Source organism: Scophthalmus maximus, chromosome 5 (assembly GCF_022379125.1).
Source record: "Scophthalmus maximus strain ysfricsl-2021 chromosome 5, ASM2237912v1, whole genome shotgun sequence".
Lineage (NCBI taxonomy): Eukaryota > Metazoa > Chordata > Actinopteri > Pleuronectiformes > Scophthalmidae > Scophthalmus > Scophthalmus maximus.
In genome coordinates, this window is record NC_061519.1 from 24,315,220 (window position 1) to 24,328,608 (window position 13,389).

General features: G+C 41.0%; 1 protein-coding gene across 7 annotated transcripts; it reads left to right on the forward strand.

Annotated features, from left to right (window-relative positions):
• Nucleotides 1-12: 12 nt before the first annotated feature.
• On the forward strand, nucleotides 13-8,969 carry LOC118310461 (SLAM family member 9). Of its 7 annotated transcripts, XM_047332088.1 has the most exons (12): nucleotides 247-649; nucleotides 1,453-1,586; nucleotides 1,682-1,773; nucleotides 1,864-2,166; nucleotides 2,393-2,479; nucleotides 3,214-3,257; nucleotides 3,564-4,400; nucleotides 5,598-5,918; nucleotides 6,005-6,298; nucleotides 6,415-6,510; nucleotides 6,947-6,990; nucleotides 8,275-8,969. In XM_047332088.1, exons 7-12 carry the CDS (start codon nucleotides 4,349-4,351, stop codon nucleotides 8,470-8,472), a joined length of 1,005 nt encoding a protein of 334 aa, XP_047188044.1. In that variant the 5' UTR covers nucleotides 247-649; nucleotides 1,453-1,586; nucleotides 1,682-1,773; nucleotides 1,864-2,166; nucleotides 2,393-2,479; nucleotides 3,214-3,257; nucleotides 3,564-4,348; the 3' UTR covers nucleotides 8,473-8,969. The 7 variants fall into 7 exon arrangements, with proteins under 7 accessions (XP_035489304.1, XP_035489307.1, XP_035489305.1 ...); XM_047332090.1 differs by having other exon boundaries at nucleotides 243-649; nucleotides 1,453-1,773; nucleotides 6,005-6,181; XM_047332089.1 differs by lacking the exon at nucleotides 3,214-3,257 and having other exon boundaries at nucleotides 1,453-1,773.
• The last annotated feature ends 4,420 nt before the right edge of the window (nucleotides 8,970-13,389 follow it).

Here is a 13,389-nt window from a genome sequence, read left to right on the forward strand (position 1 = left end):
TATGAACTGTCAATGGAATGAGTGAAACAGAAATTCACTTCCAAAAGTGGGCGGTCACTGTTCAGCTCTATATGTGCTGCGCTTTATTGTTGGTCATGTTACTCTGAAACTCGTTTGTCTCAGCCAGGATCCTGTAGAATGATGTTGGTTTTCCAGTGATCTGATTGGTCAGTAGTTGGACTGGTGGCCGGCTTTGATCTCTTGTCTCGAACTTCACTTGCAGGTTAGCCAAATTTCACAAATTGGGCTTCGTGGAACAGGCCTCTGGACACTTTCCCCCAAAAACCGACTGTTTTCTTACGGTCTCATTTATCCCAGACCTCGACGTCCTCTGTGAAGTTATCTCATTCCTCACTCATGCCCGTTCTCTTGCTCACTCGTCTAGAGCTTCTGTAACCATAAGCAACACCCCATGGACTCTACATGACACTTTGTTCCAAAATATTGATCAACTGAAGCTGTTTCTTTTCCAGAAACAGTTTTGATAAAAACTGATCAAAGTGGCATCCTTGATTTGCCCAGAATGAAGAAAACTGCTGCTGAGTGAGGTCTACAAATATTCCCATCACTTCCCCACCCTCATTTGACAGAATGCGTCCCCTCGGACTTCTCTTTGCCATTTCTCTTCTGCATTTATATGAAGGCCAAGGTAGTACTACATCTCTTCTTCGAATATTGTTTTATTGTTGTGTTGTTGTAACACTTTGGCACTGTTTCAGCAAAAAAATACATTAGATTTGAAAAGAAAAATCACATGCTGTAGCATGTTTGTATACAACTTAGTGTTGCATTGGAGCCGATTTTTGATTTATATAATATTGTAAAAATGTGTACAATTAATTTGTGAGATAGCTATTAAACTGGTTATTAACATTTTCATGTCACATGTCTGTAGCTTTTTAAGGAAACCGGTTCTATGTTGCACATTACTTTTCCGTTTTTTTCCCACTGAAAACCCCTGAAACCAAACTGAAGAAAATCTATAAGTCACTTCCTCCATATCCCCCCTCAGTTTTTTAAACAGTCTTTATTTAGTTCTACACACAGCTTGTTCATGTTGTTTTATGCAATAAACTTGTGCGTCAGTGTCCACATTAATCAGGTTTAACAGGAGGAAAACAGTCACAGATCAATACTCGCAAACCACACTGTACATTCTGTAAACATGTCTAAATATACAGTGAAGAGCTTGTTATAAGACTACCTCACTGAACAATAGTTTAACTCCTGAGAAAAAAAGGATCTGTGTATCATGAGTTATTATGCAGTGGATAAAAAAAACATTGGGTTCAAATCAGTGGCTCTTCTTTCCGCAGATTGTATATTTTAAATCACACACACAATGTGAAGCACTGAATGCAAAGTCCGAAGTCCAATATCATGTCAATAATTATCTGTCATTTTTAATGACCACTGTCACTAATTCAATGTATTTTATTGTTGCTTTTAAAGAGTCCGGTGCTGTGACTCCTGTATTTGTGCTGACAGGGAAGGATTTACTTCTGGACGTCTTGTCTCCTGTTGTCCTGGAGGAAGAGGATGAATTTAGATGGGACTTCCGTCCCAACAAAAAACCTAACAAGAAAGTAATGAGGGTATCTTACGATCACGAAACCAAAATATTTGGCCGTTATAAAGGAAGGGCGGTAATTTCTTTGCAAAATTACTCTTTGCATTTGAGGAACATGCAACAAGCTGACAGCGGACTTTACAGTGCGTTTTTTGGAGAGGATGAAGACGAACTTGTGGGTGAATACAGCGTCACAGTTCAAGGTAGGATTCAACGTGGATTTAGAATATTGATGCACAGTATAGTCCCGTAGTTCATAAACCCCTTCATACATGTGCCCAACCCCCCCTCAGACCCAGTGTCTCCAGTTGAGCTGACAGTGGAATTTGCATCGAACAGCTCAGACTCCTGTATCCTCACCGTGACCTGCTGCACACGTGTCTCCGATCACATCAACAGCATTTTGAGATGTGTCAACAGTACCTGCAGTTTGAACGGAGGAGAGATGTCAAAGGTCACATCCTTTGGTGCCTCTCTGAAAGTCTACCTGGTGGATGGCACCATCACTTGTAGCCATAGCAACGAGGTCAGCAGCAGTATAAAGGTCATGGAGGAGGTCCAACAGTTCTGCCAAACAGATGCCGTTGGTAATGTTGGTAAGACTGAGAAACACAAGGTCCATCTGACGTGCCAACTGCTCCTAACAGAAATAAGGTCACGCTGAGAAAAGAAAGTTCTGTTAAACATCATTTATGCTGCTCTCAGACCAGATCTGTTACCAGGAATAGTTGTGCAATTCAAACTGCAATCATAAGCATTTCGAGATTTCTGATACAGTTTCTAACTGTCTTTCTTCCTTTTTTTCCCCTCTTTTTTCCCAAGTTCCCAATGAAGCCATTATAATTGTGCCAGCTGTGACTTCTGCTGTGATCGGCGCAGTTGCCCTTTCCTTGTGCTTTTTCATAAAATGTAAGTCCCGGTGTGCGGAGAGCATAACGCAATAACAAATCTTCAAAATCGTTAGCAAATACATGGAAATCCGGCACAATCTTCATACCTGTACCTTCCATTAGGCAACACCAATTTGCACTTTTCTTTCAAGCGTACTTCGACCATGTATTTCTACGCAAACCAGCTGTTCCACTCAAAGCTACCGCGGCGAGTTGGCGCAGTAATACACTGCCGAAGTACCACTCGCCTCGCCCTCCCTTTCCAAGTGTGTAGGAGGACATACGATGTCCTAAAAACCATAAACTGTAAAATAAAGATTGACGACATGACAGCTCCAAAAAGTGAAGCCAAATCACCTAGATCGCCCCCTGGTGGCTGGCTGCAGTATAGGTCATAAGCTCCACCTCCATGTTAGCAGATGGGACCAAACTAAAAAGTCACATATGAATATTATATTCAATTTCTGCTTATAGATCCCACTAAAACCATGTTATATGCCCTGCTTTGATCAGTGGGAATCATTTAGTGTATACTGACAGGGTGGTAACAAATTTCTCTGTAACTAAAAGTGTTTTAATGTGTTGTTATACACACTCGCACGCAGTTATGACAAACCATCCCTACATTTAATACTTAAGTTATCTTCCTTTATTACAAAAAATGACACTTCAACAAGCTGTAAATTTAACAATAAAACAAAGCTAACAAAAATGTGAATTAACATATATATTTTCTCTATAACTGACCTACAGGGAAAATAAAGAGCTGCAAACACACAGTAGATGATGTTCCTCAGGTAAGCATCAAGTTTTGTTTGAAAAAAAAAAATCAATTTCACATTGTGGGTAATTTCATAATGAAGACACGAAGAGGAAAAACCATGAAATGTCTTCAAAATCGAGAGCTTTGTTTCAGTCAAAGTGGAACCTTCATTCATGTAGCACAAAAAATGTGCTTTGCAAGTTAAATGCGCACAAGTTAAACCGCATGTAAAAATAACAAATAAAAACACAAATCACAAAAGAACAAAAACACGGAACGTGTGACAGATGTTTGAGCACGATCAACCAAGATCAAACCAGGTTTTTTTGTTTTTTCTCAGGACATCAATCCAGTGCAAGGTCTTTCTCCGACCGCCACCCACGCCGTCGTGAGCTTTCACACTAGACCTGTCCAATCTGCTGAGACGCAAGACACCGTCCCGCCAGAGACGGTGTACGCCCAGGTTTACAGAGCTGCCAAGGATAAAGTCTGGACCCCAACCCCCACAACCAACACCTAGATATGATATATTTATACACTGGATGTTCTCTTTTTCTGCCCCCTCAACCTGGAATACACTGCAGCAGGATCTAAAGCTCTCCAGCTTGGTCGCGCTAGGGGATTTTAAACTCATGTTACGGACACTGGGAAAAGCATCTTTGGAAACTTGTTCTTGTTTTTAGCCTTTTCTAGTGTTTTACGTCTTCGTGTACCCACTTAAATATTGTGTATAGAATATACGCTACTATTAAATCTGTCTGTCCGTCGTATGAATAAAAGTTTAAATGAAGAAAAAAGAAAAGAAAAGAAAAATTAAGGGGTTCAGCCAGTGATCTTCAGTCATCTTGGCAAACTGGGGAAGACGCTGGAAAAAAATAGAAGATATTACAGTAAACAAGAACATGACTGAACATTCTTTTTTTATATTATGTATTATATTTTATTTTACTGTATGTACATGATCTCTCACTTTCTATGTGTTTATATATATATATATATATATCAGTTCTGCTAGAGGAAGGAACCGCCCCCACCAACTCATGACAAGTGTACATGCACAGGAAGTTATTGGGGTACAACTAAGGCACTTCTCTTCCGTATAACAGTTGTCTGACATGTGTCACAATGGGACCTATTTCCTTCGTATGTTTTCTGGTGTATTCATGTCAAATGCAAGGTAATACCTTTTTACATTTTAAACTAATGTTTCTAACATTTTCTTCTGAATGTTCCTATGAACTGTTTCAAACAACCTGTTTCTTGCTATCATTCTTGCTTTCTACCCCCGCATGTTTCAACACTGCCTACAACAAGTTTCCTGTTCAATTTAGTTTTGTAAGGATGTTGCGATGGTTCAGTGGAACCTAAATGTCATTTTGATATGATGTGTTTCTCAGCAGATTTCTGTTGGAAGATGTAAATTTCATAGTTACAGTCACAATGTTGATGGAAATCATTTGAGAGCTGAAGCTTTAAAAAATAAAGTTCTACGATAAACTGCAATGTGGAACATCGGTAACTGGTTTGGCAGTTAGAGTCACAACTCATGCTTTACAATGCAATAATCCGAAATGATGACATTTTGACAGTTTTCACTGAACGTAGGAGAGTGGCTCTTTTAAACGGCCAAACAACAGCGGGAACACATTCTCTTGTTATGAAGAGACACTTCAACTAAAGTTACTTTACATAAAATGTATAAAGACAAATATGTCGCGTCAGAAGAAATGTTTTTACTTGTAAGGGAGTGGGAGCTGTTATATTTAATTTCAAGCTGCTCAGGGAGGGACATCTATATTTGTGTATTTATTTCTTTATTGATCGAAGTAGTTTGATATTTTACAATGATAATGGACAAAAAGGTCAAACTAATATACAAAAACACAAACAACACGAAGGCAAATTACATCAGAGCTGAATTGCACAGTTTTGATCGGTTTGATTTTAATTGGAAAACTGATCCATATATTTAACGTATTGATTTTGAGATTGCAATAAATAAGCGGTAGAAGTTTTTTTAAACTTTTTTTTTCACTTTACTTTGCACTTCCTGGAAAGAAAGGAGCTGCAGGTCTGCAGGGGCGGGAATGCTTTGTTGACGAGAGTGGTAACAGAAAGTTTAAGATAACTTAAGATAATCACAAAAGAGAAAACAAGTCCCCTGGTTATTTATTTATTTTTTTCAGAAGGGGGAGAATGAATCCACTGCCGTGCTGAAAGGAAAAATAAAGACCTTAACCGATGATGCGTCAGATATAGGGAATAGAAATAGTGAAACATTCAGTGTCGACTTAATGGTATTGTGTGTCAATAATTATCTGGCTTTTTAATGACCACTGTCTCTAATTCAATGAATTTTACGTTGCTTTTAAAGGGTCCAGTGCTGTGACTCCTAGATTTGTGCTGACGGGGAAGGATTTACTTCTGGACATCTTGTCTCCTGTTGTCGTGGTGGAAAACAGTGATTTTAAATGGAAATTCCAACTAAATGTAACACATAATGAAAATGTATTAAAATTATATTATGGCAACAAAACAAAAATAAGTGTCCGTTATGAAGGAAGGACAAAGATTTCTCTGCAGAACTACTCTTTACACTTGAGGAACATGCAACAAGCTGACAGCGGACTTTACAGTGCGTGGATTAATGTGGACAAAGACCAATGTGTGGGTGAATACAACGTCACAGTTCAAGGTAGGATTCAATATGGATTTAGAATATTGATGCACAGTGTAGTCCCCTAGTTCATAAACCCCTTCATGCATGTGTCCCCCCCTCAGACCCAGTGTCTCCAGTTGAGCTGACAGTGGACTACGTGTCCAACAGCTCAGACTCCTGTAACCTCGCCGTGACCTGCAGCACACGCGACTCCCATCACATCAACAACCTTTTCACGTGTGACAGCAAAAACTGCAGTCATGAGGAGGGAGGAGAGCGATCCAAGGTCACGACCTCTGGTGCGTCCCTCCGTGTCTACCTGGGGGATGACTCCTCAATTGTCTGCGAACATAGCAACCAAGTCAGCTCGGCCAAGAACAATTCAATGATTGAGCATTTTTGTCCCAAAACGGCTTGTAAGTGACGGGCAAATAATTATAATAATAATAATGGGATTCATTTCAAACTTAAATTGAGAGAAAGTAAGATTTAATCTTGAATCTGTCTTTTGTTTGTTTGTTTTCCATTACAGACCTTATAGGAAAACAGGTTATCATCATTGTCATTGTGGTTGCCATCATAATCGTCATAGCAGCTGCTGTTTTTTATCATCAGAAGAAAAGAAAAAGTAAGTCAGATTGTAAGTCTTATTAAAAGAAACAAAACCCGCAAATCCATGTGCATTGGAATTCAGCATCCTCACAGTGTTTCGTAATTTTCTATAACCATAAAATCCTGCACCATTACTGTCAGTTGTGCAGGACTATTATTATATATTCGACCCTTGTGCTACTGTACAGTACGGATGGGAATCTCATGACAAACTTCTGTGTGACATAAAACCCTTTTATGTTGATTTGAGGTATCCATAAATGATTCGTCAAATTATAGAAAAACAAGACAATCTGAAAAAAATGTATATATTTTAATGCCTTAGCCTCTAGGAGGCGCCATCATCTCAAAAGTTCCAAAATCCACTCTGGGAAAATTTTGTGTGTGCAGGTGAAGTACAAAGCTTTTAAAAATGAAATGTGAATTCAAATCTCTCTTTGGCTGACTTGCAGATAAATGCGTGGACATGGAAAACACAGTGTATGACATTCTTCAGGTAAAGCTCTTTCATGTGTGTCTCGTTGGCTTGTTCTTTTGCATACAAGAGGGTTTTTTTGTCGTCATTTTGATGCATTCAAGGTCTTCAGAATGGTTTTCAGAATCACATACGGATGTCTAAAAAGATTTAGGACAAAGGTTTGCAGAGATTATACCACATGAGCTGTGTTTTCTTCTCCCTTTGCTGTTGTGTCCCGCTCACACCAGGGGGCCTGTACTACGAAGCAGTATTTGTGGTTATGGAGGTTACTTCAGTTTTACTTTAGTGTTTAGTGTCAGTCCTACAAAGCTGGGTCACTTCTTACCAGGTTTAATCACCATGGCAACTTCTCCCGAGCCGCTAATGAACCCGCTCCAGAGAAGGTTAAGTTGGGGATAACCGATCAAAACCTGTCAACGGCCCAACTGCAGACCAATCAGATCGCCGGGGAACCAGAAAGTCACCATCCCTGCAGGATCCTGACGGGGGCAAAAGAGTTGAGACTTAAGTGACAAATGATGAGGAGACTCAAAACTGTTATCGGATTCGTTGATTCCTGAGAGAATCCCTGCCTCCTCTGGATGTCGCTGTAACCGAATTTCTCTGCATTCAATCTTCTCACGTCGCGGTTCTGAAGAAGTTGCTGGTGACTTACGACTCCGCCTCTTCCACATGAATGCGCTCACAGCCAGATAGACAAACCCGGCTGACAACCTGGGTTATCCAGATGTTCGGGTTCAGGGAAGCCAGATAAAGAAGCATTATCCTGGGATTGGTGAATTGGCTTCGTGGGACAGGCCCCAGCTTCGTGCGACTGTTTTTAACTGCTTTCAATTGTGAGTCAATTTCTCTTCTGTGCCAACAACATTGAGCATATTGTGAGAGGACGACTTGGGAGATCTGCACCTTTGTAAAAGTGTTTTCTTGCAAAGATTATTTGTTTTCAGTATGACAAGTTGTGTGAAAAGTTTTCCCCTTGTGTTTAAGTGGCAGCGTGTCGTGCTCTCTCAGTGGGAAAAGATTTTTAAACTCAACTACGGTATTATTTTAGACACGGTGAAGTCATCAACCTCAGTCTGCGATTTCATAAAGCAATTTTCACGCATTTTGAGATGAAACTACTAAATTCAACGTGATGACACGAAAAACAAGCTTCATCACGTCTGTAGTCATGTGATACGGACCTTTGTGGTTATTGAAGAATAGGGGTGAGATATTGTTAATCGTTGTGAGACTCGCTCACATTTGTGCAATTGAGCCTTCAAAATTGTTTTAAGTGTGATGTAAAAATTTACTTTCCAGGACAATGTCACAGCCCAAACTGTGAACCGGAAACCAAGCGATGATGCTTCTGGTCTTTCTCCAACCACCACCTACTGCCTGGTCGGACATCACACTGGATCCACTGGATCCTCTGGAACCACCGGAGCCACCAAGAGCAGAGACAAGCCTCTGCCGGAGAGTTTGTATGCTGAGGTAGAAAAATCTGCCAGATCTTGAAAAAAAAAAAATCACCAATTATGTGTTTACAGTTTGTATTAGGTGGCCGCCAACTGTGAGCCACGTAACCCCCCCCCCCACCCCTGCAATTGTAACATATCTATATTATATATTTTTATACTGATTATAAAGATTGATTGGAGCAGAATTACATTGAAAAATACATGTGCAGATTTATAGTTCTATTATTTCTGAAGACTGAAATAAATAAATATATATATATTTGTAAATGTAAATATAAATTTAAATGTTAATATTAAAGGAATACTGTTACATCAATTTTAAAAATCTAATACTTGACTTGACTTTTAGGATAGAAAATGTTACTCGATAAAGTCTGTAGCTCTTCTGAGCTTTTGGATCCAAGACAGAGAAGAATGTCATGCAGGGGAAAAAAGTATGTTTTGAGTGTTTGATGATGTTTGTTGATGGTTTTTAAGATCAACTTATGAATTATATTCATTGAGTCAAATGTAATAAAAATTTCAATCCTCAAACACTTCAGAAGGGTTATGGTGTAACCCTTGAAATTATTTCGGGGGATGACTTCACTTGCAGTGAACCACTTCCTGTGTTAAACTGTGAACGTTCACACTGAAAATAGCCATCGCATGACAAAGAGAAAAGGGAACTTGCTTCTTTGAAGACCCTTCTGCACTTGTAACAAAAATAAGATCAGCTTTTCTTTCTTTTGTTATTGTATTTCATGATTGAAGTTGGAAGAATAATGAATAAGAATAATGTTATTGAGGATATAGACAACTCCTCTGGTCCATCAAATCCAGTGCTACAAGAGAATGTTCCCCTCGTCACTAGAACTCATTCTGGAGAACTATTTCACAAATTCATCTACACAAGGAATTTTGTCATAATGTGCGTGTGATATATTCTCAGACATAAATCTAGAAATATCAAGTTTATTCTGGCCATTTGAACTTAACGGAATATGCAAAAAAAAACAACCCCAAAAGATCTTCGTACGTAATTAGTCCGTCTTTTGGTCATTTCATCTTTCTACTGGACACTTCGACTTTATTCTCGGAATTGCAAAATGCAAAAAGACCAACTTCCTCTTCTCATTCTCGTTTGTTGCATTGTGTTTCGTTTTCGCACAGTGCTGGCACGGTTCTCCAGTTCCCCCCGTGCTTTTCGTGACATCTGACGGTGTTTACGGTGTGACACGTTATTTTTTTTTCATCCTTTGACAATTCCACCATGAATTATTTCACTCTGATTTCACAGCGAGCGGGAATCGTCCCAATCTGTTGAACAAACAATGACAGATTCTCTTTTTGCTTCGATGCGATCGTTTGCATTTCGACGACATACAAGCCGCTCCTAATCTTTCCCAAATCCGCCGCGGAGCCGTAGAACAAATCTTTGTTTGCCTCGCCGCAGGTGGGGAATGCCAGCGAGACGTCTTCCAACAGAATACCCGCATTGTTTGCGTTTCTCTTGCCAATTGTGTGTTTTTTTCTCCTTCCCCTACTCGCATTGTTAATCTATCTGCCGTGTTTTCTCCCGCGCGGATCCTCCACGTGTTTAGGGAAGTGCTTTGAAAGAAAGGCTGCCCGCTTGTTCAGAGGAGGCAGTGATGGAGGCCTGGAAGTGGACCAGGGCAGCTCGAAGAGACGCGCTGGTCATTTCATGGCCTCATCAGATTCATCTCGGCATCGTCGAGGCCCGTGTCTCTGCTGGAGGAGAGGCTTTTGCGGCATTAACACATGAGGAGGACTAATGTGCCAACAGTTTGTTACTGATAGGCCAGGGATTATTTGAGACAACGGCTCAAATAATCCATCATCAAACAGATAAACGGTGCAAAATGGATCTTATTCGGAATTCTTTCTTTAAATTGTTGATAAAATATGTAAATCGACTATAAGACCAGCAGTCGTCATTGTCATCCACTTAATCTATTCCAGTCAGGTACAGTGGATTTGCTTAATTTTGCTGTTGGTAGACCCCCCCCTCCTTTTCCTCATAGAAAATTTTCAGCAATTCAAATTTCGTAAGATGTTTTAATTGACAGGCAGAACAACAAATACATTGAAAGCCCCAGTGTGTGATTTTCGTAATTGTCTGGCGGCAAAGTAGCAAACCGCAACCAACTGAGCGACCGACAGGGGACACTTTATGGCGGTGCACCGCCGATTCCATTTCCGGCTTCCGTCAGCGTCCGGAAATTTGACGCGAATGCGACGTATTCTGGAAACGTTTAGTTCAACAACCATATTCAACACGACGTAGCAAACATGGAGACTCATGGAACTATATTTAGTTGTTGATAAGTTCTTCTAAATATTACACACTGCAGCTTTAACCTAACTTGTATGTGGCAAATTGGTAAAGTTGCAAAGTATATTTTTATATATATATTGACATAGTTTCATATGTGTACCATCAATTACAGGCAGTGTAATTTATGAGGCTTTATGTAGAAAGGTCAGCGTTAATTGGACTTGTTTAGGAGCTGAGGCATTGCAAAGTTGGAGTTTGACCTTCAACCGTCGTGCCCCAGCGAGGCTGCTCCCGTAACCCACATGCGTCACCCCCCGATGTTTAATCGAAATCACTGTTCCCGTGCAAAGCAGCGTCTGATTCTTCCGAACACTGATCTGGTGTTTCAATTGCGTAGACGCTGTTGAGCAGGCGGATTTAGAGGCTTGGTGTTTTCAAGATGGCTTCACTGTTGTTTTATCCAAACATGCACAGGACATGGGAGCGCTTCGCCGAAGAGACAGTCACAAATTACACTATTTGCGATGGGCCTCTGCATAATGCAGGGCGGTAGCATAACCAGGCGCATAAAAGTTTAATAAGGTCGTTGGAGGGAAACGAAATTGGGTTTTATCTCGTTGCTCTTTTGCGGCGTGCGCCGCGCGCCTTCGTCCGCGCGCGTCAATAATTCAGAGCAAGGTGAGAAAGGTGAGGATTTAATGATTAATGGGTAAAATAATTACCCCAAAAATTGACATAACCACGGCACGACTGCAGTATTAGTACCAACGACCAAACCAAATGACCACAACGCAAACTGAGGGTCAGGAAGTGTTTCGGCAAAAAATGGGGGATTGCGTAGAAGCCCAGCGGCTGGTTGTTGTTTGACCTTGTTTTTCCATTTAAAATGTATTTGTTTCAATTTTTAGAAGATTGAGAATAAACAATAAAGTACAGATCTCTATCTATATCCTCATACAGTCACATTCGATCTGTTACGCCATCTTTTGGCTTCTTTTGTATGCGTAAATAAAACCTCTTACATTTTGACATCACATACACAATTTGACATATGCTTGCATACTGTCAATCATAATTATTGTGTGTGTGTGAATAAAAAAAGTAACAATAATAACAATATAAATAATAATAGTTGACATGTTGAAACATTGAGATATTAATCCATGAGGGTGTATATATTGTAATTTGTGGTGGAGCAAAATGTTTGCAGTTGGTTTGATTACACACTGCAGATTGTCCTCAAGCAAGATCCTTCTGTTTCCCTTTGGGGATTTTTAACTTTTACATTCAAATTTCTTTAGGAGTCCTGTAATGTTTTTGTTATTTACTGCGAAAGTTTCTCGTTCTCTAGGAAAATGTATGCTGATCTATGAGACTCCATAGTTAATTACCGATGAATCATTTTATTAATAATGCATATCAAACTGGTTTTCAGCACATTCTTGATGTTTTTCTTGTTTTTTTCTCCCCGATACTTTTCCTTTTCCCTTTCCTCAAGTTTGCACAGTTTTTCTTTCCATGCTCTGCCATGAGGTGGAACACGCCACATCAGTCAATCTCTGATCTGTAATCTGGTCATATCCAGAGTGTCTGCCTCCTTCTGTCTGTACCTGACCCAACAGACCAGTGCGGTTACACCAAGGACGTCCATCATGAGTCACATTATCCCCTGGTTCTGGAATAAATAATCGCCTTCTCCCTCATTTACTCCCTTCGACTCCCACTCGTCACTCGGTGCTGCCCCCCGCCACCACAAGATGGCGGCAGCATCAGGCAAAAAAAGAAAAGGGACAACCCCCCCCCCCCCCCCCCACCTCAAAAGCTGCTTGACAACTTCTCTGCCTGCCAAACGCAAAGCCAGTGACATCATCTGCGGAGGGACAGAGGGTGTGCGAAGGACAAACGTCTTAAAATGGATGACATCATTCCCCGCTAATATGATAATATATCTCGGGACGACGAGTGCGGTGCCAAGCATGAGAGGGGCTGTAATCCACGTGACGGCCACTTCAGATGTGAACAAGGGGATGAAAGGGAAGTGGTGGTTGGGGGGGGGGGGGGGGGGGGGGGGGGGGGGGGGGGGTCCACTGGAGTCGGGAGCGAAGCACTGAAGGTTATTCCAGACATTATTCCTCAATGAGAGCCGGAGCAGACGATGATCACTGTTAAAAGGATTGGCTCTAACTCTCCCGCTCTGTCTCATGTCCTTGTCTCTCCCTCTATTCTTTTTTTTTGTTATTTTCATGCCGCTGGTGTTAGTCCATCCCTCTGATCCCCCTTTCATTCAGGGGAGAGGAGGAGGACGAACCGAGGAGCGAGAGCAGACAAAGAAAGGAGAGAAAAAGGGCGGCAGGACTGAGGAGTGTGAGGAAAGAGAGAACGGGAAGGAATGAAGAGAGGAGAGGTGAGGAAATGAGAGGAAAAGGTGAAGGGGGGAAAAGGGAGGAGAAGAAGGTGAGAGAGGTGACAGGGGTCACAGGAAGAGACGTGGAGGGGAGGATGAAGCAAAGACATGAGGAGAGATGAGGAGAGAGTAGAGGAGCTATAGAGCGGGAAGAGGAGAGATGAGAAGACTGAGGGGAAAAAGAGACAGGACGGCAGTGAAAGGAGACAGGAAGAGGAGAGGGATGCATAGTAGGGGAGATGAGTAGGTCAAATAAGGTGAAGAAAGAGGAG

Coding starts and splice junctions, on each gene's coding strand:
- LOC118310461 (XM_047332089.1), top strand. CDS start 4,349: ATGGGACCTATTTCCTTCGTATGTTTTCTGGTGTATTCATGTCAAATG. Junction 4,401..5,597: donor GTATTCATGTCAAATGCAAG/GTAATACCTTTT, acceptor TTGCTTTTAAAG/GGTCCAGTGCTGTGACTCCT. Junction 6,299..6,414: donor TTTTTGTCCCAAAACGGCTT/GTAAGTGACGGG, acceptor TTTCCATTACAG/ACCTTATAGGAAAACAGGTT.